We start from the raw sequence: 23,681 nt of genomic DNA on the forward strand, positions 1-23,681 counted from the left end.
CAAGAAGGGTCTGACCTTTCTAATAACTCCATTATATTTTAGAAACATGTTTAGTGTGAGAGGTCCATGACAAATTATGATCAATGAGTATTCCAAGGAATTTGGTGGTCTGAACTTTTTGGATGGGTGTATTATTAATTTTAATATCAATTTCAATATCAGGTTTGTTATTATGTTTATTTTTGAAAATAATATAATTAGTTTTTTTTTTGTTTTTTGATAATTTATTTAGTTTAAACCAATTTGAAATATGATTAAGTTCATTATTAACTATTATTTCTAGTGTCTTAGGGTTTTGATGTGAGAAAAGGATATTCGTGTCATCGGCAAACAAAATAAAATGGGGTTCTTTAGAACAAAGTGGGAGATCATTAATATATAAAAGAAATAATAACGGTCCTAGAATCGATCCTTGAGGAACTCCGCAATTGATATCTGCAGGAGTAGAGAGGGCATTATTAAAGGAAACCTGTTGTTGTCTTCCAGATAGGTAGCTCTTAACCCAATCATTAGCAAGACCTCTGATACCATATTTATTGAGTTTGTCAAGAAGAATGTCATGGTTTATGGTGTCAAAGGCCTTGCTAAGATCTAGGAATATGCCAATTGTGTGAAGTTTGTTGTCCAGGTTGTCCGTTATTTTACAATAAAGTTCGTTAATAGCCATGTATGTGGATCTCTTAGGCCTAAAGCCAAACTGATGGGGAGTTAGAATGTTATGATGCTCAATGAAGTTAAAGATCCGTGCATAGACAATTTTTCAAGGAGTTTGGAGATAGATGGAAGGATTGATATAGGCCTATAGTTGGTGACATCATGTTTATTATCTGCTTTAAAAATGGGTGTTACATTAGCATGTTTTAGTGCAGTAGGGACAGTTCCTGAGGCAATAGATAAATTGAAGATATGGGAGAGGACACCACAAATGGATGGAATTATTTGTTTTAGAAGATTATTACTTATGTCATCAGTTCCACTACTGTTGCTATTTTTTAAATCAGATGTTAATTTAACAAGTTCTTCTGGAGATGTAGGATGCATAAAAAGTGAATTGGGGTTTGAATAAGACGACAGGGGAGGTTTAAAGTCAGTAGGTGGATCAGATATCTTACTAGCAAGGTTGATGCCAATATGTGACCGTACACCACGAATGAGCCGTAAATGTCCTCAATTGTATTCTGAGTTACAGTGTAAAATGGGCATGAAGGTCGTATTCATAGGTACCTCAATTTGGTGCTACGTGTACCTCATTTAATGAGATACACGTAGCACCAAATTGAAATACCTATGAATATGACCTTCATGCCCATTTTACACTGTAACTCAGAATACAATTGAGGACAACTCATTCGTGGTGTACGGTCACATATTGGCAAAAAAATTATTAAAGTGTTCAGCAATAGTTTGATTATCAGTTATTCGTTGACCTTCATTATTGTTAAAGAAATCAGGGAATTTAGTTTTTTTATTACGACCAAGTAAATTATTTAAAGTTTTCCACATTTCTTTAGTATTATGTTTATTGTTTTCAATTTTTGAGGTGATGTGTAATTTTTTACTAAGACGAAGTAGAAGGTTTAGATGGTTACGATAGTTTTATATTTTAGTTTATTATCATTTGATGGGTTTAGAATGTAAGCTTTATATAACTTATCTTTTGTTTGGAGCGATTTAATTAGTCCTTTAGTTACCCAAGATTTTTTGGGTGAGTTACGTTTAGATATTATATTAGTTTTAATTGGACAATGTATGTTCAGAAGTGTAGATAATTTAGAATTAAATCTGTTGTAGGCCTCGTCTGGATCTAGTATGTTGGTTAACTGATACCAATCAACAAGGGACAATGCGTTGTTTAGACCTTTGATATTGTTAGGTTTCATATGCCGTGTTTTCTTTATTACAGGTGTGCGTGGTACTGCGTTAGGCCTACATGTTTTTTGTTGGGTGAGGAAAATAGGGAAATGGTCTGAAAGGTCGGTGACAATAATACCGGAGTTGATTTGGGATAAAATGTCATTGGTGAAAATGTTGTCAATCAAGGTCGCGCTGGTATGTCCATGGATGTTGGTTTTAATGCGGGTTGGTCGATCAATTGATGGGATAAAATCATGGGAATAAAGTATGTTAAGAAAGTCACTAACTTTGGGATCGGTATCATGTACGAGCAAATCTAAGTTGAAGTCACCCATCAGGTAACAGGGTTTTTTTTTCATTGGAAATGGTGTTCAGGGTATTGCTCAGTTGATCTAAAAAATCACTGTGAATAACGTACTCGGGTTTGTAAAGGATACCGATGATGGTTTTTGTAGAATTTTGGGACACCTCAATGAAGAGAGAATCGCAATCTGCACAGTCAAGGGAAAGGTCGGGTCTAAGGCAATAATTTATATCATTGTTGATATAAAAGAGAGACACCACCTCCACGACGGTTTGGACGAACACAGTTCTCCCTTGAGTAATTATCAATGTCAATCAATGCAGCCTCATCTTCAGAGTTAAACCAGGTTTCAGAAAAACCATATATGTTAAAGTGATGGTCCAAGGAGGCCAAATAGTTAACAATGTCGTTGGAATGTTTGTTGAGACTGCATGCGTTATGGTGAAACAAGGACAGGGTACATGTATTGATAGGGGATCGTGAGTATTTATATTTTCATTGGTGTAGTACTGGCAAGGAATATCTTTGGGGCTGGTAACATCGGTGCTATCAAGAAACTTATCAAACGGGTGCAGAGAGCTGTCAAAGGCAAAGGGTTGGAAAATAGAGTTAGATAAGGAGTCGGACATAACAAGTATACAAAACAAATAGACTTAATATATTACTTAACAAAAAGAAGCAAATTAATTTGCAAAAATATCTGAATTAGAACAAAAAAATATAATTTGGATCAAGCGAGTGATTATGTGAGCCCCATATATTACATTATATGGGCCAGAGGGCCCAAAACGCTAAAACATAGGGCCGGCCGTTACTCTGTAAATAAAGCAGCTTTAGGGCTCAGAGTTAGTACACATATTGCACCTGAAAATCACAATGTTATATATACATGTGAGCCCCATATATTACATTATATGGGCCCCAGGGCCCCAAACGCTAAAACATAGGGCCGGCCGTTACTCAGTAAATAAAGCAGCTACAGTGCCCAGCTTGAGTCTACTGATAGCACTAGAGAATTAAACTTCAACATATGTCCATGGGCCTCATAAGTCAAATATTATGGGCCCCATGGCCCTAAATGTTAAAACAAAGGGCCGGCCGTTTCTCATCAAATAAAGCAGCTTCCGGGCTCAGAATTTGTACACAGTAGCACCTGAGAATTATATTGTTATTAACACCCACATACCCCCCACCCTACACACGTAGGACTAAACAGACATGTCCGTATTATAATTATTAATATAATAATTGGAAATACCAGCGTGAAGCGTTAAGGCTGTTCCAGTTAAATTACATACCCATTGGCTGTTCTATTTAATTTACATACTCCCTCTGAAATGGTCCCAAAATAGGCTGTTCCATTTAGTTTACATACTCCCTCTAAAATGGCTGTTCCATTTAATTTACATACTCCCTCTGGAATAGTTTTCCCTAATCACATTGCATAGCCTCACTGTGAATAAGAGACTGACAACAGCAATCTATGGAGGGGACTTTTTACAAGTTCTTATTTTAAGTGCTACGAGAGTGCAACCTGCATTAAATTAAAGCTTGTGACTTGGACTTTCAATTTTTACACATTTTCCTACCAATTGGGCGACTTTTTACAATGTCTATATTTTAAGTCCTCAGCAATTTGTACACAGATAGCACCTGAGAATTATATTGTTACTAACACCCACGCACGCACCCATCCATCCCACACACGTAGGACTAAACAGACAGACCGTATTATATCATAATTGGAAATACCAGCGTGAAGCGTTAAGGCTGTTCCAGTTAAATTACATACCCAATGGCTGTTTCATTTAATTTACATACTCCCTCTGAAATGGCCCCCAAAAAGGCTGTTCCGTTTCATTTACATACTCCCTCTGAAATGGCTGTTCCATTTAATTTACATACTACCTGAGTAAGAGAGACTGACAACAGCAACCTATGGAGAGTAAGAGAGACGACTCCCCTGGGAGGGGACTTTTTACACTTTCTTTATTTTAAGTGCTACGACAGTGCAACCTACATTCAATTAAAGCTTGTGACTTGGACTTTCACTTTTTACACATTTTCTGCCCAATTGGGCGACTTTTTGCACCCATCCATCCCACACACGTAGGACTAAACAGACAGACCGTATTATATCATAATTGGAAATACCAGCGTGAAGCGTTAAGGCTGTTCCAGTTAAATTACATACCCAATGGCTGTTTCATTTAATTTACATACTCCCTCTGAAATGGCCCCCAAAAAGGCTGTTCCGTTTCATTTACATACTCCCTCTGAAATGGCTGTTCCATTTAATTTACATACTACCTGAGTAAGAGATAATGACAACAGCAACCTATGGAGAGTAAGAGAGACGACTCCCCTGGGAGGGGACTTTTACAATTTCTTTATTTTAAGTGCTACGACAGTGCAACCTACATTCAATTAAAGCTTGTGACTTGGACTTTCACTTTTTACACGTTTTCTGCCCGATTGGGCGACTTTTTACAATTTCTTTATCTTAAGTCCTCAGCAAATAAGGACTGTAAGTTTGGGTACACCGATAACATGCGGGTATAGCCGTATTTGTGTACAAATATATAGCCTTCTAGTTATACCCGCATGCAATAGCATGCAGGGTATCTTCACATCCTGTGGTTTCTTCTCCTCCTCCTCCTCCTTTTCCTCCCATCAAACACATCATTCTGTCAAGGCTAGCGCTAAAACTACAAGGGCCCCAGGTCCCATATGTGGTACACTTATGGGCCCTACCCTGTAGAAGTGCCTTTTGCCCATCTTGGCCCCAGAGGTCAAAGGTCACGGGCCCCAGGGGCCCAAATGTGAAAATTCAAAGCACGCCGTTTCTCATCAAATGAAGCAGCCTCAGGGCCCTGAGTTGGTACACTGATAGCCCTAGGGGTACTCTATATTTACAAATATACAAGAGCCCCATATGTTATATATTATTGGCCCCAGGGGCCCAAATGTTAAAATATGGTGCAACAGATTGACAAGTCTAGCTCTAAAAGTATAAGATGACTAGGGCTCATATGTGGCATATGTATGGGCCCTAAGTTGTAGATGTGCCTTTTGCCCATTTTGGCCCCATATGTACAAGGCTAGGGGCCCAGGGGCCTAAATGTTAAAACAAAGGGCCGGCCGTTTCTCAGCAAATAAAGTAGCTACAGGGTTCAGATTTGGTACACAGATAGGTCTTTAGTATTATATTGTCATATGTATATATAACCCCCATATGTCACATAATATGGGCCCCAGGGCCCCAAAACCTAAAACATATGGCCGGCCGTTACTCAGTAAATAAAGCAGCTACAGTGCCCAGCTTGAGTTTTCTGATAGTACTTAAGAATTATACTTCAACATATGTACATGAGCCCCATAAGTCAAATGTTATGGGCCCCATGGCCCCAAATGTTAAAACAAAGGGCCGGCCGTTTCTCATCAAATAAAGCAGCTTCAGGGCTCAGAGTTTGTACACAGATTGCACCTGAGAATTATATAGTTATATGTACATATGAGCCCCATATGTCACATAATATGGGCCCAGGGCCCCAAACGCTAAAACATAGGGCCGGCCGTTACTCAGTAAATAAAGCAGCTACACTGCCCAGCTTAAGTCTACTGATAGCACTTGAGAATTATACTTCAACGTAATTATGTACATGGGCCTCATAAGTCAAATATTATGGGCCCCAGGGCCCCAAATGTTAAAACAAAGGGCGGTCCGTTTCTCATCAAAGAAAGCAGCTTCCGGACTCAGAATTTGTAAACAGATAGCACCTGCGAATTATATTGTTACTAACACCCACACACCCATCCACCCCACACACGTAGGACTAAACAGACAGATCGTATTATATCATAATTGGAAATACCAGGATGAAGCGTTAAGGCTGTTCCAGTTAAATTATATACCCATTGGCTGTTCCATTTAATTTAACAACTCCCTCTGAAATGTCCCCCCAAAAGGCTGTTCCGTTTAATTTACATACTCCCTCTGAAATGGCTGTTCCATTTAATTGACATACTCCCTCTGGAATAGTTTCCCCCTAATCATATTGCATAGCCTCACTGTGAGTAAGAGATAATGACAACAGCAACCTATGGAGAGTAAGAGAGACGACTCCCCTGGGAGGACTTTACAATTTCTTTATTTTAAGTGCTACGACAGTGCAACCTACATTCAATTAAAGCTTGTGACTTGGACTTTCACTTTTTACACGTTTTCTGCCCGATTGGGCGACTTTTTACAATTTCTTTATCTTAAGTCCTCAGCAAATAAGGACTGTAAGTTTGGGTACACCGATAACATGCGGGTATAGCCGTATTTGTGTACAAATATATAGCCTTCTAGTTGTCCTTATGCTCTTTATACCCTTCTCCTCCTCCTCCTTCTCCATCAAACACATCATTCTGTCAAGGCTAGCGTTAAAACTACAAAGGCCCTGGGGCCCATATGTGGTACACCTATGGGCCCTATCCCGTAGAAGTGCCTTTTGCCCATCTTGGCCCCAGAGGTCAACGGTCACGTGCCCCAGGGGCCCAAATGTAAAAATACAAAGCATGCCGTTTCTCATCAAATGAAGCAGCCACAGGGCCCTGAGTTGGTACACTGATAACCCCAGGGGTACTCTATATATACAAGTTTGCATGAGCCCCATTTGTCATATATTATGTGCTCCAGGGCCCCAAATGTTAAAATAAGGGGCAACGGATTGACAAGGCTAGCTCTAAAACTATAAGGGCACTAGGGCTCATATGTGGTATATGTATGAGCCCTAAGTTGTAAATGTGCCTTTTGCCCATTTTGGCCCCAGATGTTCAAGGCTAGGGGCCCCAGGGGCCCAAATGTTAAAAAAAGGGCCGGCCATTTTTAAGCCAATAAAATAGCTACAGGGTTCCGTTTGGTACACTAATAGGTCTTTAGCATTATACTTTTATATGTATATATGAGCCCCATGTGTCACATAATATGGGCCCCAGGGCCCCGAACGCTAAAACATAGGGCCGGCCGTTTCTCAGTAAATAAAGCAGCTACAATGCCCTGCTTGAGTCTACTAATAGAACTAGAGAATTATACTTCAACATATGTACATGAGCCGCCTAAGTCAAATATTATGGGCCCCAGGGCCCCAAATATTAAAACAAAGGGCCGGCCGTTTCTCATCAAATAAAGCAGCTTTAGGGCTCAGAGTTTGTACACAGATTGCACCTGAGAATTACATTGTTACATGTACATGTGAGCCCCATCTATCGCATTATATGGGCCCCATGGCCCCAAAAGCTAAAACATAGGGCCGGCCGTTACTCAGTAAATAAAGCAGCTACAGTGCCCAGCTTGATCCTACTGATAGCACTAGAAAATTATACTTATATAATACATATGTACATGGGCCTCATAAGTCAAACATTATCGACCCCAGGGCCCCAAAAGGTTAAAACAAAGGGCCCGCCGTTTCTCATCAAATAAAGCAGCTTCCGGGCTCAGAATTTGTACACAGATACCACTGGAGAATTATATTGTTACTAACACCCACCCACCCCACACACGTAGGACTAAACAGACAGATCCGTATTATAATATAGGTGACGGTAATTGGAAATACCAGTAAGCGTTAAGGCTGTTCCAGTTAAATACATACCCATTGGCTGTTCCATTTAATTAACAACTCCCTCTGAAATGGCCCCAAAATAGGCTGTTCCGTTTAATTTACATACTCCCTCTGAAATGGCTGTTCCATTTAATTTACATACTCCCTCTGGAATAGTTTCCCCCTAATCATATTGCATACTCACTGTGAGTAAGAGAGACTGACAACAGCAACCTATGGAGAGCAAGAGAGACGACTTCCCTGGGAGGGGACTTTTCACAATTTTTTTATTTTAAGTGCTACGACAGTGCAACCTACATTCAATTAAAGCTTGTGACTTGGACTTTCACTTTTACACATTTTCTGCCCAATTGGGCGACTTTTTACAATTTCTTTATTTTAAGTCCTCAGCAAAGGACTGTAAGTTTGGGTACACCGATAACATGCGGGTATAGCCATATTTGTGTACAAATATATAGCCTTCTAGTTTACTTTATACCTGTAACTTCTAGTTATATGCCATCATCACTGCCTTCACTTTTTATGGTGTCTAGTTGCGCATGTCCTGCCCGGTCCTGTTCTGCACTTACCCAGTCCTGTCCCGTGTTGGTAGCTGTCATGTTTTTGGTACTTAGTAATCTATAATAATCATCATTTGCAACTTTTAGGGTGACCATACATTTCGAGCCTTGCTCTCTTTGGTCTCCCCACCGATGTTTTCCTTCAATATTATGTTTGTTCAAAAAACTGATATTCATGCTGCTGCCGTTCAGCGGGGTGTCGCTCTGCTTGCAGAAAAGTACAAGCGGCGCAGGAAAAGGGACTAAAATTCTGAAAACATAATAATGATGGCAATATAATTTGAACCGTTAATATTATGAGACCAATTTTTACTAGATACTACCCACGGAGGGACGGACATTGCTAAAACAGTATGCCTCGCGGTGGTCGCATAATAATTATGAACCAAATGGCTTCAATTGGACCTTCATTTTGCAAATGTTTCCACCCAACTGTGTAGACCTATGGATAAACATATCCTTCTTTTTGCTTCTGGATTTTTAAAACTAAAATTGTACAAAATAATAGTGTCAAAATGGCCCCCTAAATAGCTTCATTAGGGTCGGCCTTCATTTTTAGGGGGCTGCGAACCCATTGACTGGCTCCCCCACTTCCAAATTCATTCCGCCGCAGCTACTGTGCGAGTAGGTTTGCCAGGCTTTTTAACCCTACTTACAACAATTCCTTTAGCCTCTGCAAGGCAATCTTCATCACCAATGCCGGGGTAGAAAGCAATGGTCTTTCCGGTTATATTTTGCCAGTCGAAGTTCCTGGGATTTCCTGGTAGCGTGGCAAAAGCCTGGTGCGGGGACGTGGTATATTGATCGGAAAAGGCAAAGGTACGTCGTCGCTCAATATTAGATCGATATCCTAAAGTAATAATAATAATAAAAATAATAATATATAACCATGGAGGTATATAAATAAATGGAGAATGATCGCCAGAATTCTAATCTCCTAAGTGGAGATTATCCCGTTACCTCTATTCAATGAGTCACCAAACTTGAATTGACCAGCCACTTCAGCCAAGCTATTGATATCCACGATGGTTATGAGCCTCTACCATGGTTCATTGATTATCACTCCCAAAATTTCCTCATAGGAATTGACCCTACAATGACCCGTACCGGAAGCCTTGTAAAAGAGACTGTATAATGACGTCAGCTAGTCAATCAGCTAGTTCAAAGTCACCAGTTTTGATAGCTTATAGTTTCAATGTATGATCGTGCGAAAACCCGAAGAAATTCGGATGTTCTGTTCTCAAGTTATGAAACTGTTTTCTACACTAGTTGTGCCGTAACTTGACAAATATACTTAGTTTTCATGTTCATATATCAAGCTTTTAAGGGGGTCTGAGGGAGTTCAAATATAGTGCAAATGAAAGCAAAACGTTTTTACCTTCCGATTGTGAAACAATTATGTTGGGCCAATTTGGGCCATTTGAGTTACGAGCGAGAAAAATTTACCGGAAGTACTTCGGAATTCAAGCAAAAGTGATGATCAGACAATCTTTTCTAGAGAGAAATTGATATATGGAATGTATAGGCCCTATATACTTTGTTTAAACAGTTTCTCATAGTTTAGTGTATGATAAGCGTGATTTTGGTTGAAGCTTCGGGTCAAATTGATTGAGTGCCATGACGGATATGTCATGTTATTGTTTTTAAACTTTTAATTCTGTATTGTCATGAAATCGTATAGGCCGCCTAAATCATCATCATTAAACTTCTCATTGTATAATAAATAATTAGCAGTATTTAGGCCTAAATGATTATTAATATTATTAGGAGGCTATCATTTTCTTTGGAGGGAGGGTTCCAAATATACGGGGGGGGGCCGGGGGGGGGTCATAACTTTTTGGAAAAAAAAAAAGTCATAGGCCTAATTCAATTTTTCATGACCAAAATGTAGGAGTCACAAGATGACAACAGATAAGGTGTTTCTTTTTCAAAAGACTGATTTCTTGATGCAATTTAAGCACTCAATTTTTGGCGAAAATGAGATTTTGATATCAAACTTTTATGAAACATGAGCACTTAATTTCCAATAAGTATAAACTTTATTTTACCCCATTGAAATCAATGGCCAGTGAAACAGACTTCACAATGTAATCAGCTTAGCATAATCAATATAAACCTGAAATTGCCTATTCAACAATGATTGGTCATAACCAACGTAGTACAAAAGAGGCTTGGCTGGATCATCCTCCATTTATTTATATACCTCCATGATATAACTATCCGTCTTTTTATCTTTTCAGTTTCTGTTTCCGTATCCGTATCCGTTTTTGTAAGTCATTGTTATTCTGAAGTGGTAGCCTCCCAGGTGTGACCAATCTTTTATTCTATATTAGTTACTAAAAATTTGAAGCTCGTGAATTTCAGTTTTCGTTTTGGTAAGTTATGTTAATTTTTGACATAAAACCTTAAGATGAGAGGTTGGGTGCTAATCTATACAAAAGAAGAGTCTAAATTTTACAGTCCTAAATTCGCGGTAAATTGTATGGCTTCAATTGACTTGTGTTTGGTGTATATGCACTTACGCCTAGGCGTAAGTAGCTCGTAAAAATAGTCTTGCATTGAAATATATACTAACAAAGTTGCCAAGTTATAAGCAAAAGTCTTTCATATTGGCGATGAAACGAGCGTCTGAAATAGCCAAATATCTCCCAATGAAGCGCGTATAAGTGGCGATTTGGTAATCATGTTTTATATTGAAATGCAATATAAAAGAATTGCATTGGAGCAAAGATAATTTATTCTATTTATTCGTAACAATGGCAAGCTAATCTGATAATTGGTTGGGCCTATAGACAATCCAACGAGCCAAGTCATGGTCAGGATTTGGTCGGCCATATTTGGTTCCCCGCATGCACCAAACAGGTGTTGTGAGTGCCCAATTGGGTGGATTAAACCCGCTTAAAATTCGATGTTAGATTATTTTGTGTTGTAAACTGTCATCATTCTTTTGTCTACGTGTAACACGGGTGATAGAATGCAGTTTAAAATACCCTTCAAGGCCGCATCATTTCACATTTTAGGTGAGATAGCTGGGTCCCCGTCGCGGCTGTGGCTGCCATTGAGGAGCAGGAATGCGTGAAATTGGATTCGTCTATATGCAAGACTCGGGTTTATTTTAAATGTTTATTTTTGCAGAGCTTATTTTCAGACATGGATCATACTGATAAATTTCGCAAGGGAGGGGGAGGGAGGGGATACTTGAAACTGAACAAGTGAGAGTGAGAGGGAGTGAGGAAGAAAGAGAGGAGAGGGAGAGACGGAAAGACTAGAAAGAGAAGAATTCGAGAGGAGAGAGGAGAGAGAAGGGACCGGGGAGAGAGTGGGGAGACTGATCATTCGGAGGGGGAAGGAAGCAAAATAGGGAGATAGACATTGATACGAGGGAAGGGCGACACTGCGGCCCTGCACAGGTGCATTTGGGTGCGACATGTGATTTAAGGGCTTATTTTCAACGTTTTTACAGCATTTTGTCATAATAATGTGAATCAATTTAACAGTGTCAAAGACGAGAGGGCGCTAGATCATTAAAAACACCGGTGTTAACACCGGTGTTCCATAATCTTGTCTCTCCAGCCTTTATTGACACAGGCATCCACTTCTATTGAAATAAGCTGATTGGTACTTCAAAGTTAACAATGAAGTCAGATTACAGTAAACTTGCTTTTTCGTATCCCTTGCGTTTTCGTATCTGAACAATAGACTTACGGAAACTGAAAAGATAAAACGACCCTATGGGTCTTTTTATCTTTTCAGTTTCCGGAAGTCTTTTGTTCAGATACGAAAGCGCAAGGGATTCAGTAAGTTACTGTAATCTGACTTCATTGTTAACTCTGAAGTACCCATTTACTTATTTCAATAGAGGTGATTGCTTATGTCAATAAAATCGGGAGAGAACAGATTATGTTAACACCAGTGTTTTTAATGGCCTAGCGCCCTCTCGTCTTTAACATTGCCTCATTTCAAATATATAGTTTTAGTTTTGGTTTTGGTTTTGGTCACGTGGTTTCCTATTGTCCTGCCTAACCACTTGAATCATAAGATATCGAACTCATTGTTTCTACCTTTTGTTTAAAACCGAACATTTGTGTCAGTCAGTTTCGGTTTTGGTTTCAGTTTCTTATAAGTGGTGTGGATCGTAAAATTATTTGATTTGAAGTTACCTACTCTAAGTATACAAAAGAAATGTTTAAATTTCGCAGTGCAATATTCACGAGCAGAGAAGTTGAACAAAGCAGTCTACATTTGAAAGCATTGATTTAGTTTGAAAGCATTGACTTGAGACTACGAATTAGCCTAAGCTGATTTCACTGTGAAAATATATAGACCATCGAAATATTTCCACAGACATTACAATAGGCACTTGACAGATTATGACTTCAGTGTTATAAACACTATTATACACAACTCTATTTATGTGCATGTCGCATGACGGAAGATCAATATCATAGAAAGCTGGTTTAAACTAACTTTTATTCAATTTATTTATTGGAGAATAGAGAGAGAGAGATAGAAGAGATCGCCAGGGAAAGAGGGTGTGTGTGTGAGGGGAGGGGGTAAGGGTAAGGGAGAAAGAGAAACAGAGGGGAGAGTGCATTGGAAGTGGGAAGGGAAGGAGGGGGGGAGGGGGGCTCAAGAGTGGAGTGGAATAATAGGGAAGAGTCGATATCGAGTGTGGGGGGGGAGGAGGAGGTTATATATAGGTGGCGGAGGGAACATAGGTAAGAGGTATGGGTTGTGCTTTCCGGGGAATAATCTAATTCATAATCAAATCATCTACATCATCATGCATCGTTTATATTTCAGACAAATAAACAAAACACCCCACCCCCACCCCTCAATATATGCACATGATGTCTATGCATAACTTATCAAAACGAATCTCGGAACTCGGGTGTAATTTTATGGTATCATGGAAGTGTGCCACATACGGCAGAGAGCATCAAAAGTCGTCCGCGTTGATAGATATCGATAATGAAAATGTTAGCACAATAGGCTATTATATACGTATGGTTATAGGCCATTATACTTTTATATACCCTCTTGTGTCCTCCCAGCACAATAGTGTTATGATTGCACACCAGTTCATCTCCACATTTTAATCCCTTGATTTTTGGTTTCTGAACAATAGAGAAACCAAAACTATATATTTGAAATGAGGGATTGGCAAATCTATATTAATGATGCATACCAATACGAATGACAAAGTCCACTTTTTTCTGTAAAAACGTTGCAAATAAGCCCTAAAATCACAAAAGGTCCGCTTATGAGCCTGTCGAACCCCAAAGCACGTGTGCATGGCCACAGTGTCGCCCTTCCATCAATGTCTATCTCCCTATTTTGCTTCCTCTTGCCCCCCCATGATCAGTCTCCCACCTCCTCCCCAGTCCCTACTCTCTCCTCTCGAGTTCTTCTCTTTCTAGTCTTTCAGTCTCTCCCTCTCCTCTCTTTCTTCGTCACCCCTCCCACTCTCACTTGTTCAGTCTCAAGTATTTCCCTCTCTCCCTCCCTCTCCGTCCCTTGCGAAATTTATCAGTATGATCAATGACTGAAAATTAGCTCTGCAAAAATAAACGTTTAAAATAAACCCGAGCCTTGCATATAGACCCAACCAATTATCAGATTAGCTTGCCAGTGATACGAATGAATAGAATACATTATCTTTGCTCCAATGCAATTCCTTTGTTATATTTCAATATAAAACATGATTACCAAATCACCACTTGTACGCGCCTCATTGGGAGATATTTGACTATTTTAGACGCTCGTTTCATCGCCAATATGAAAAACTTTTGCTTATAACTTGGCAAATGGTTAGTATATATTTCAATGCAAGACAATTTTTACGAGCCACTTACGTCTAGACGTAAGTGCATATACACCAAACACAAGTCAATTGAAGCCGTACAATTTACCGCGAATTTAGGACCGTAAAATTTAGACTCTTCTTTTGTCTAGATTAGCACCCAACCGCACATCTCAAGGTTTTATGTAAAAAATCTATATAAGGGCGCACACCACTAAATAATCGTCCCATTGAAATACGTGTAAAAACACCAGTTTTATTTATTCGTTTTGAGGCCTTTTCGGCGCTTTCTGAGAATTTTAATGATAACCAGTCGATTGCAAATCGATGAAAGTTTAACATATGTTTCAATGTATGGGTAGTCTTCCACCTCGTTTTCCCGGTAGAGCCGCTAAACAGCGCCCTCACTGTTTTTGACATGCTCTCATGACTGTAAACCCGTTTCTGCCCATTTTTTAATGCGCGGACCTATTTTATCGATAATTATAAAAATGCGACTTTTTTAGTGATTCAAATTCATGCACAGGCTTTACACTTTTATTGAAGCTATAATTCGCCACTCTTTCTGATTATTAGTCCAAAGAGCAGCCCATAATACCTCAAAAACTTTCTGTATTTTACCGGAACTTAGTAGGGTTGCACAAATGGCGCATTGATTTAGTTGTGTGCTCCCTTCAAGGGTTTTCTGATGTTCATAAAATTGAGTTATTTTATCTTTTTCTTGAAATATAAAATGTTTTGAGTAAAACACTAAAAATTAAAGTGCCCTGTGACATTCACATCAAGAGAACTAGGCTTTCAAAGTTCTATGGTTGATTCCGAAAATCTTCAACATTTTGACCATTCATGCTTATTCTTCTAAATTTGCATTGAATTCCAATTCTCTAGATAATTTTTGACCGTCTTTCTGATAAAATTCGGTTTTAAATGAGAGTAAATTACGTTTCATAATTGCAAGGGTGTACTGTTAATGATTTTATAACAATCACCCCCCCCCCGCCCCCTACAAAACCAAGATTTGGCAGCTTTAAAAGGCATGCACAGATTTGTCACCTGAAGCCCAAATTGCTTCAAATCCAACAAATCTTGTTTTCACACAATTTGTGGCAATTTCTTGAACTTTGAAGGCCTCTGAGGGAATACTCTTAGCGCGACTTGCATCTAAAACGCATTAAATATATTCACTAACATGTAAACCATCTATTTAAATCGAAAAAACTGCAATTTAATCAACAGCCATTTCAATTTGGGCTGAATCTCTGAAAAGCACTGTTTTACTCCTAGGCCCTTCGAAGGGCGCACACCACTAAATAATCGTCCCATTGAAATACGTGTAAAAACACCAGTTTTATTTCTTCGTTTTGAGGCCTTTTCGGCGCTTTCTGAGAATTTTAATGATAACCAGTCGATTGCAAATCGATGAAAGTTTAACATATGTTTCAATGTATGGGTAGTCTTCCACCTCGTTTTCCCGGTAGGAGCCGCTAAACAGCGCCCTCACTGTTTTTGACATGCTCTCATGACTGTAAACCCGTTTCTGCCCATTTTTTAATGCGCGGACCTATTTTATCGATAATTATAAAAATGCGACTTTTTAGTGATTCAAATTCATGCACAGGCTTTACACTTTTATTGAAGCTATAATTCGCCACTTTTTCTGATTATTAGTCCAAAGAGCAGCCCATAATACCTCAAAAACTTTCTGTATTTTACCGGAACTTAGTAGGGTTGCACAAATGGCGCATTGATTTAGTGGTGTGCTCCCTTCAACTTACCAAAACGAAAACTGAAATTCACGAGCTTCAAATTTTCAGTAACTAACAAAAGGCTAGAATAAAAGATTGGCCACACCTGGGAGACTACCACTTCAGAATAACAATGAGTTACAAAAACTATTACGGTTACGGAAACAGAAACTGAAAAGATAAAACGACGGTATGTGTATAGGCCTTTTAACAATAAGGAGGCGGAGCAGTAAATAAATAAATGTCGGTGATTTAACGTGCGCTACGCCTAAGTACCAGCACACTTCAACAATTATTCCGCTGCCATTAGGATATATCAGAATCATTTCCGCTTCCACAAGTCCGCAACTTATGCGCAGGTACTCTCAGCTGACTTAGATTGTGATTACCCCCAGCAGCTCCCCATTTTACACCTGGGTGGAGTGAAGCAATTGGGAATTAAGCCGTCTTGCCCAAGGACACAACACACTGGCCGCGGTGGGGGTTCGAACCCACAACCTTTCGATTATGAAGCTCGCGCCCTAACCATTGGACCACCGTGCTTCCCACAAAGCTTCCCACAAAGCAGTGGCGTAACCAGTATTTGAGGGAGAGGGGGAGTTCGTGTAAATAACTGGAAATGTACCGACGACCTAACGATTTCGACAGGGGGTGTAGGGATCTTCTTTTTTTTTCAAACGTATGTATTTACCTTCAACAACTCCTCCTATACCTATACCTGCATGTGCAGGAGCCAACCGTTGTTAATCCGTGATGAATACACACTTTTACTCTACCATATACGCGAACGCGAGCGAGACTACGTGTTACGCGAGAGCGCGTAAAATTCGTCAGGCCTGGAACCTATGTGCGTATGCAAACTTTGCCAGTTGAATTCAGTATTTTTCAGCGGCTAAACATTGCAGTTTTATTCTGTAGTTTTATCCCAGTTTTGTTGCTGATTTTAACAGAGTAATCGTCGAAGTTTTTGTAAGGCTGAGTGGCAATGATTAACTGACATTCCTCGTGAAATAATCCGTGAATTATACGATCTTTAGCTTCTTTTTTCGTTGTTGAAAGAAATTCAATCATATTTCACCGTTGTTCATCACCGTTTAACAACTCGCGCCCGGCGCGTCTGCGTGGTTTACTTCGCTCGGGCAGCTAAAGCTGCCCTCGCGAAGTAAACCACGCAGACGACGCGGCCGCATCGTTGTTAAACGGTGATGAACAACGGTGAAACATGATTGAATCCCTAATTCAATATGACCAAATGTTGGTTAATTTTCATGCAAACAGCCAAAAGAGAAGAAGTAAGTCGCAAATTTTGGCAACATATTATATCAGTATCAGTACACACAGACTTTTGAATTGGTTGACCCCAAAAAATTAACCAGCGCCCAGCGGTGATTCGGTACCCCCCTAAGACGGCGCACAGAGCACGTGTGCCCCTTTACCCCCGTAGCTACGCCACTGGAAATGTGCTGACGGGCCGTTTCATTCTTATTTTCTCGATATAAAACTCCTTAACCAATCTTAAAGTAGAAACATGCAATCTGAAACACGCGCTGGTTACATGGCCCTCTCTTCTAACATGTCTAATCTAATGAATTCATTTTGGGGCAATATTGAGACCAAGGTTATACAAGCTACAGAATTGGGACATGAACTCCTTAATTTTTTATAATGAAAAACCCGTTAGCCAAAATAAAAGCCAAGATGGCTGCCATTTTATTAAGAGGGCGCTACACTAAATCACTACGCATTTTATGTAAGAACGAAATTCGGCTAACATAGTCCATAGTGAATATGAGATTGTAACGACTATTGAAAAGATAAAAAAAAGATTGTAGCGACTATATCTACCGACATGCTCACTTTAAATCACTCAATATCATATCATATGAATTCGACAAGTGTCTTCAATGATAACATGCGGAAAAACCCGGACAGTTTATCTCAAAAGCAATTCTCTGTGGCGGATTAAGACAACCTCCGATTTTGACATGTGAGTGGTGAGTTTAGTGTATTTTTAGGCATTATTTGTTGCACCGCGAAATAGCGAAAAAAGTTATTTTGCCAAGTATTGCAGGGACGCCAGGAATGGCGTTCGAAGTAGGCCGGAATCACACGTTATCCTATGGGACGCTTATTTAGTGTTGTGCCCCCTTAATGTTACAAGCGATCAAATGACCAGGAAAGTAGCAACATTTACAGTTACCCTCCCTTTGAATCATTCATTAGGAAAAACATAATATCCGACTCAAAATCCAAGAAGGCCGTCATTTTTAAGATGGCCGCCCTAACTTAGGCCTACAAATATCAATGTTACAAAGGATTAAAAGATCACACACCAACATGTGATGTTAACCTCCTTTTGAATCCCATGTTTGGATACTTACATTACACACTTGAAAATATAAGATGGCCGCCATTAATATTAATATTCATCATTTATTAGTGGCCTTATGAAAGATGGCGGCCATCTTTTATGCTGAAACAGCATTTACGATATATTTGAAATCATTAGATCTTGGTCAACTGTGACAATAAATACAAATTCATGCATAAAGTATTTTGTTTTGTCTTGTTATCTAATCGTAGATACATTCTTTGCGCTCATTTTGGTGATAAAATGTTCACCCACCGCATTACCCGGGGGTAGGACAGGCCAGAGAGGGGGGGGGGTGACCTCAATGATTTTCATTTTCTCTTGTGAATTGTCTTTGTTTTCTTTTTGTATCAGACAACCTCTAGGTATTCGAGTAAAAAGTTAAGATCTAGTCAATGTTCAGTGCAATTTTTTCTCTCTCGCAATTTTTTCTTTCTCACAATTCTAATACAATCCTAGGCAACATCATTTTTAACGCAAACGTGTTCGTCAATACAGTTTTAGTCCCCTCCACCTTCGGAACATGGTACGTGGAGTTACTAGAGCACACTGACGGCGGAGGAGAATGCTAGCTGGTAAGACGGTTTAATTCTATCAAGCATATATACAGGGTGTCCCCCCAAAAAAGAGGCCCCTCAATGCGCCCTCTTTTTCTCCTATTTTTGAAACGTTGATCAAAAATATTTTGGTATTTAAAAAAACCTTGAGTCGTTAGCTTTAATAAACCAACACAATTATATCAATCGGCTCACAACTTTTGAAGATATGCTCTTTTAAAGAAATGTTCCCGTTTTTCACTCTGTCCACGGAGAAGGTTTGGCTACTTCAAAGATTGAAAAGGAATACACATACCATGAATGAATATCAAACATTCCTCAATCATAACTTTATGAAATAACTTGGAATGGAATGGGCTTTACCGGTGGGTTTATGGGCAATGGATTTTGTTGTTAGTGTCATTAATGTGTGGGTAAAATGGATGCCGAATTGGACTTCTTTTGCTTTACTTGCAATTACTTATTTTTTCTTGGTTATTTATGCCTTTTTGTTTTATTATGTTTCTTACTTTCTTACTTCGTTGTTTCTTGCTTGCTTTCTTTTTTATTTACAACATAAGTCATTTCTCTTTTTAGCCTAAAAGGTAGCCCTAAAAGGCTGTTTGGTTTGTCTTTGGTTCTTCTGAAGTGAGTTTACTGTGCTGCTCTGCCCTCTACCTGGTTGCCTCCTTGGCGAATACAGGTTTCAGCCCTTGTCTTCATTGCATCAATTGCGTTGCGTACCATCCTTGTGCGCCGGATTCAGTAATACGTTTGCGAAGATCTTGGATTTTGCCACAAAGGAAACAAATCAAGTGGTGTGAGGTCTGGTGATCATGCAGGCCATTCCACAGCATGAGCCATCCAAACCATTCTGTTTGCTATCCGTGGACAGAGAGAAACTTAACGGGTACTTTTATTCAAAAGGGCATATCTTCAAAAGTTGTGAGCCGATTGAAATAATTGTTTTGGTTTATTAAAGCTAACGAATAAAGGTTTCTTTATATGCCAAAATATATTTAATCAACTTTTCAGAAATAGGAGAAAAAGAGGGCGCAATGAGTGGCCTCTTTGTTTTGGGACACCCTGTATAATACCTGAACAATCACCGTCATTTGATCGATTTACTACAGAATATATTGTATGCTCAAAATATAATTTAAAAAATTGTAAACCTGTAAAGTATAGATGATGTGACTTCTGACGTCAATGCCTGACAGTATGCGCACGCATCATCACAATTTCCATTGTTTTTTGCCTGTCAGTATGCGCGCGCATCATATTTTGTTCAGGGCTCGTGTTTTTAAAACTCCCGCCACATCACAATAAGACTATTAAACAGTGTAGTGGTTGCATGGGGTTCATTCAAGCATAAAGATGATACCAGTCCCTTGCCTTTGTTGATAAACATTGAGGTCACCTCATCTATAGTGACACGTGAATAACATCAAAATGGACTCAATGGCCGCCTATTGTCTAGACCTAGGCTACATCTTCCGGTTTGGTTACGTCATTTCAGATGCCCATCCCATTGTCCATGATCCTGATTCTTTATGCTAGTATATCTTACCACTGCACGCGTCATACCACCCTGCCATCAGCCCATGCCCTCCTCGTGATGTCTCTCCCACCACCTCGCTCCAACAATTTGACCAGGGGTCGGCCACAATCTTACAATTCTTATTGGCTATTCTGCAAACTGTTACAAAAACGAGATAATTGAGAGTCTTGAAAACACGCGTTTTAAACATACATACATACATACAAATTATATATGACACGCTGCTGTTTCATAGATATCACAGCGTGTGTGATGATACACTATATAATAAATAACAAAACAAAAATAAAAGCAAGCAAATAATATGGAACAAAAGAAAATCATTGTGTGAAAAGGTGTGTTTTAAGTCCTTTCTTAAACATTTGAAGTGATGCCACAGAGCGCAGAGCAGGTGGTAAAGTGTTCCACAACCGAGGAGCAACATATGCGAATGATTTGTCGGCAGCAGATTGAAGAGTGCGAGGTGTGTAAGTTTGTTCAGTGAGTCTGGTAGTGTCAGTTGAAGATCGTAAGCCAGTTCGTGCAGGTGAGTACAGAGACAAGTTGCAGGCAAGGTGTGATGGAGCAAAGCCATTTAGGCACTTGAAAAACAATGACAAGGATTTTGAATGTTATTCTGTTCTTGATAGTAAGCCAGTGGAGCTCTTTGATGAACGGTGTTGCATGAACACGCTTCTTTGCACAGAAAATTAGTTTTGCCGCCCAATTTTGCAGTCTCTGAAGTCTCGCGATGTCAGTTGCATTTGCTCCAAGTAGATTGTTATCAATTTGATGATGAATATTTGATGGTAACTTGCGCCTATTGTATGGTGAAGCAGCGATAAAAAAACTCCGTTTTGTTATCGTTCAGCATCAACATGTTGTTAGTCATGCACAGTTTTATTTCGCTAATGCAGTTTGAGAGTCTTGACAGAGCACATTGAATGGAAATCGGATCAGAAGGATTGAAATTTAAAAAGAGCTGAATGTCGTCGGCATACATATGGTAATGGATTTGATGCTTCCTGATAATACGACCAACCGGGATGATGTAAATTCTGAATGATGCTGGACCAACGATGGAACCCTGTGGAAGGCCATAGTACATCTGATGAAGATCAGAAAAAGTACCATTGATACAAATTCTGTTGGTAAAATATGACTTGTACCAGTCTAGTGCAGTTCCGCTTAGGCCGATTTCATTAGCCATACGATGAACCAAACCACTATGCTCTACCATGTCAAATCTGACAGATCTAGTAAAACCAAAAACACAGCTTGCTGGTTGTAAAGGTACTGCATGATGTTAGTCTTGACGTGGAGAAGCGCTGTCTCTGTACTATGCAGAGAGCGATAGGCCGACTGGTATTCTTCACCAAGATTGTACTTATCAATATGAGCAGTGATGCATCTGAAAACATATTTCTCGATCAGTTTTGAAATGAACGGAATATTTGCGACAGGACGATAGTTTTTCATAACATTAAAGGGCAGGTCTATTGCAAAAACAACATCATATCATTGGCAAGCTAATATTATGAGGACAATGAAAATGACTCCTTTTTTGAGAAAATAAGACGTTTAAAATTGATATTCCGCAAAAACTAACTTAAGCGGTGAGTTCCTTCGAACGAGACAGATTTGGCCTAGAAAAACGGTGACGTCCTGAAATGAGATGTGCTTGCTGTGAAAAAAGGGACTATAAACGATCTCAATGGACAGAAAGTATACTGTTGTTGTTCACACAGAAAAAAATGTCAAATTAAGTATTACAAATTTCATGGGTTTTAAACATATGGATAAAATCAGCCGCTTTTTTTTTTAAATATTAGACAATTGTGATATTACAATTCATATGTATATCAATTTCATGAGAAATATTAGGCCTAAAAAATAAATACATAGTTTTAGCTTAGAATTTCATCTGAGACTAGCATAGTCCACAAACTCATGTATCAGATTTCCCTGTATATTGTAACGCTATAGTTTCAGTTGGATGGAATATTACAAAGCAAACGCATAGTAACAATACTGTGTGACTTTTTTCCCGAAATGAGAACAATAGTGTGCATATTGTTATGCAGCATTGTTATGGTAAATGATAGTACAACTCATTGTTGCTAATGTCAAACTTGTCAAAGTGATGTGATTGTATGGTGAGAGCACGATAAAGTGCCCGCTTCATTTACCTACGTCATCAGCCAAACGGGGGGAGAACACGTTCGCTTCAAACTGGGGAAGAACACGTACGAGGCTGAACTTTACCCACACAATTTCTCCTTTTTCAGGAGAAATACGCACTTAAAAATTGCAACAAGTGTCAACTTGTTATGTAATAATTATTCTCTTCGAATAGAGATAAACTTGTTTTTGCAATAGACCTGACCTTTAACTAAAACCATGCTATCATACAGCTCCAAAACTGGGAAACTGTGTCATCTTAATATAACTTAAACAATATGCTACTTTATATATCATGAAAAGGTTATTAATTATGTTTAATTTGAAATTTAATCAAATAAAATTTGTAAGTTCCATAGTCGAACTTTAAAGCTACACTGATATTACACAAAACCAAGCTTACATTTGGGTCATAACATCTATCTATATATCTATCTATATATCTAGGCTATGTCAATCCACTGTTGGATGTAGCCCTCCTCATGATCACTCCATACCTTTCTATCTAATGCTACTCTCGTCCATGTATGATGCTATAACATCTCTCCACCTCCTCTTCTGTCTACCTCTTCTTCTTTTTCCCATTCTTGGTTGCCATTCTAACAATATCTTTGTCCATCTGTTATCATTTCTTCTGGCAACATGTCCAGCCCATCTCCATTTTGATTGTTTCATTGATTTTTCTCAAAATGTCTGCAACACCGGTCAGCTGTCTGATGGTTGAGCACCTTACTTTATCTCGCAGTGAGATGTTTAACATTTGCCATTCCATTGCTCTTTGAGCGGATTGTAGTTTAGTTTCTAAGTATTTAGTTAATGACCATGTTTCAGAGCCATACATCATTGTTGGAAGGACACATTGATTATATACTTTCCTTCTGAGTGACATGGGTATATTTTTGTTGCATAAGACTTCTTTATATCTTCCAAAGCAACTCCATCCTGCTTTTATCCTTCTCAATACTTCTTCTTTCGAACAATTCTTTAACCTCAGTGCTTGGCCCAGATATTTATACTCCTCAACTCTTTCCTGATCTTCAATAATGATCTTTTCATCTGTTTTTGTCGTATATTTTGTTTTTCCTTTGTGCATTTTCAATCCCACCTTGCTTTCTTTATTCAAGTCATGCCAGAGAGATCCAGGCAATATGACGAAATCATGAAGGTTGGGCAAA

At 39.1% G+C, this 23,681-nt stretch overlaps 1 protein-coding gene across 1 annotated transcript in view; it reads right to left on the bottom strand.

Moving 5' to 3' along the window:
• LOC140156980 (uncharacterized) overlaps positions 1 to 23,681 on the bottom strand; it is a 69,177-nt gene that overhangs the window by 27,287 nt on the left and 18,209 nt on the right. Inside the window, exons 4-5 of the mRNA XM_072180027.1 lie at positions 20,356 to 20,484; positions 8,987 to 9,180 (exon numbers count right to left, since the gene is read on the bottom strand). Coding sequence (XP_072036128.1) covers positions 8,987 to 9,180; positions 20,356 to 20,484 — 323 coding nt within the window. The remainder of the gene's footprint in view (positions 1 to 8,986; positions 9,181 to 20,355; positions 20,485 to 23,681) is intronic.

This window comes from Amphiura filiformis, chromosome 7 (assembly GCF_039555335.1).
Source record: "Amphiura filiformis chromosome 7, Afil_fr2py, whole genome shotgun sequence".
In the NCBI taxonomy this organism is placed as follows: domain Eukaryota; kingdom Metazoa; phylum Echinodermata; class Ophiuroidea; order Amphilepidida; family Amphiuridae; genus Amphiura; species Amphiura filiformis.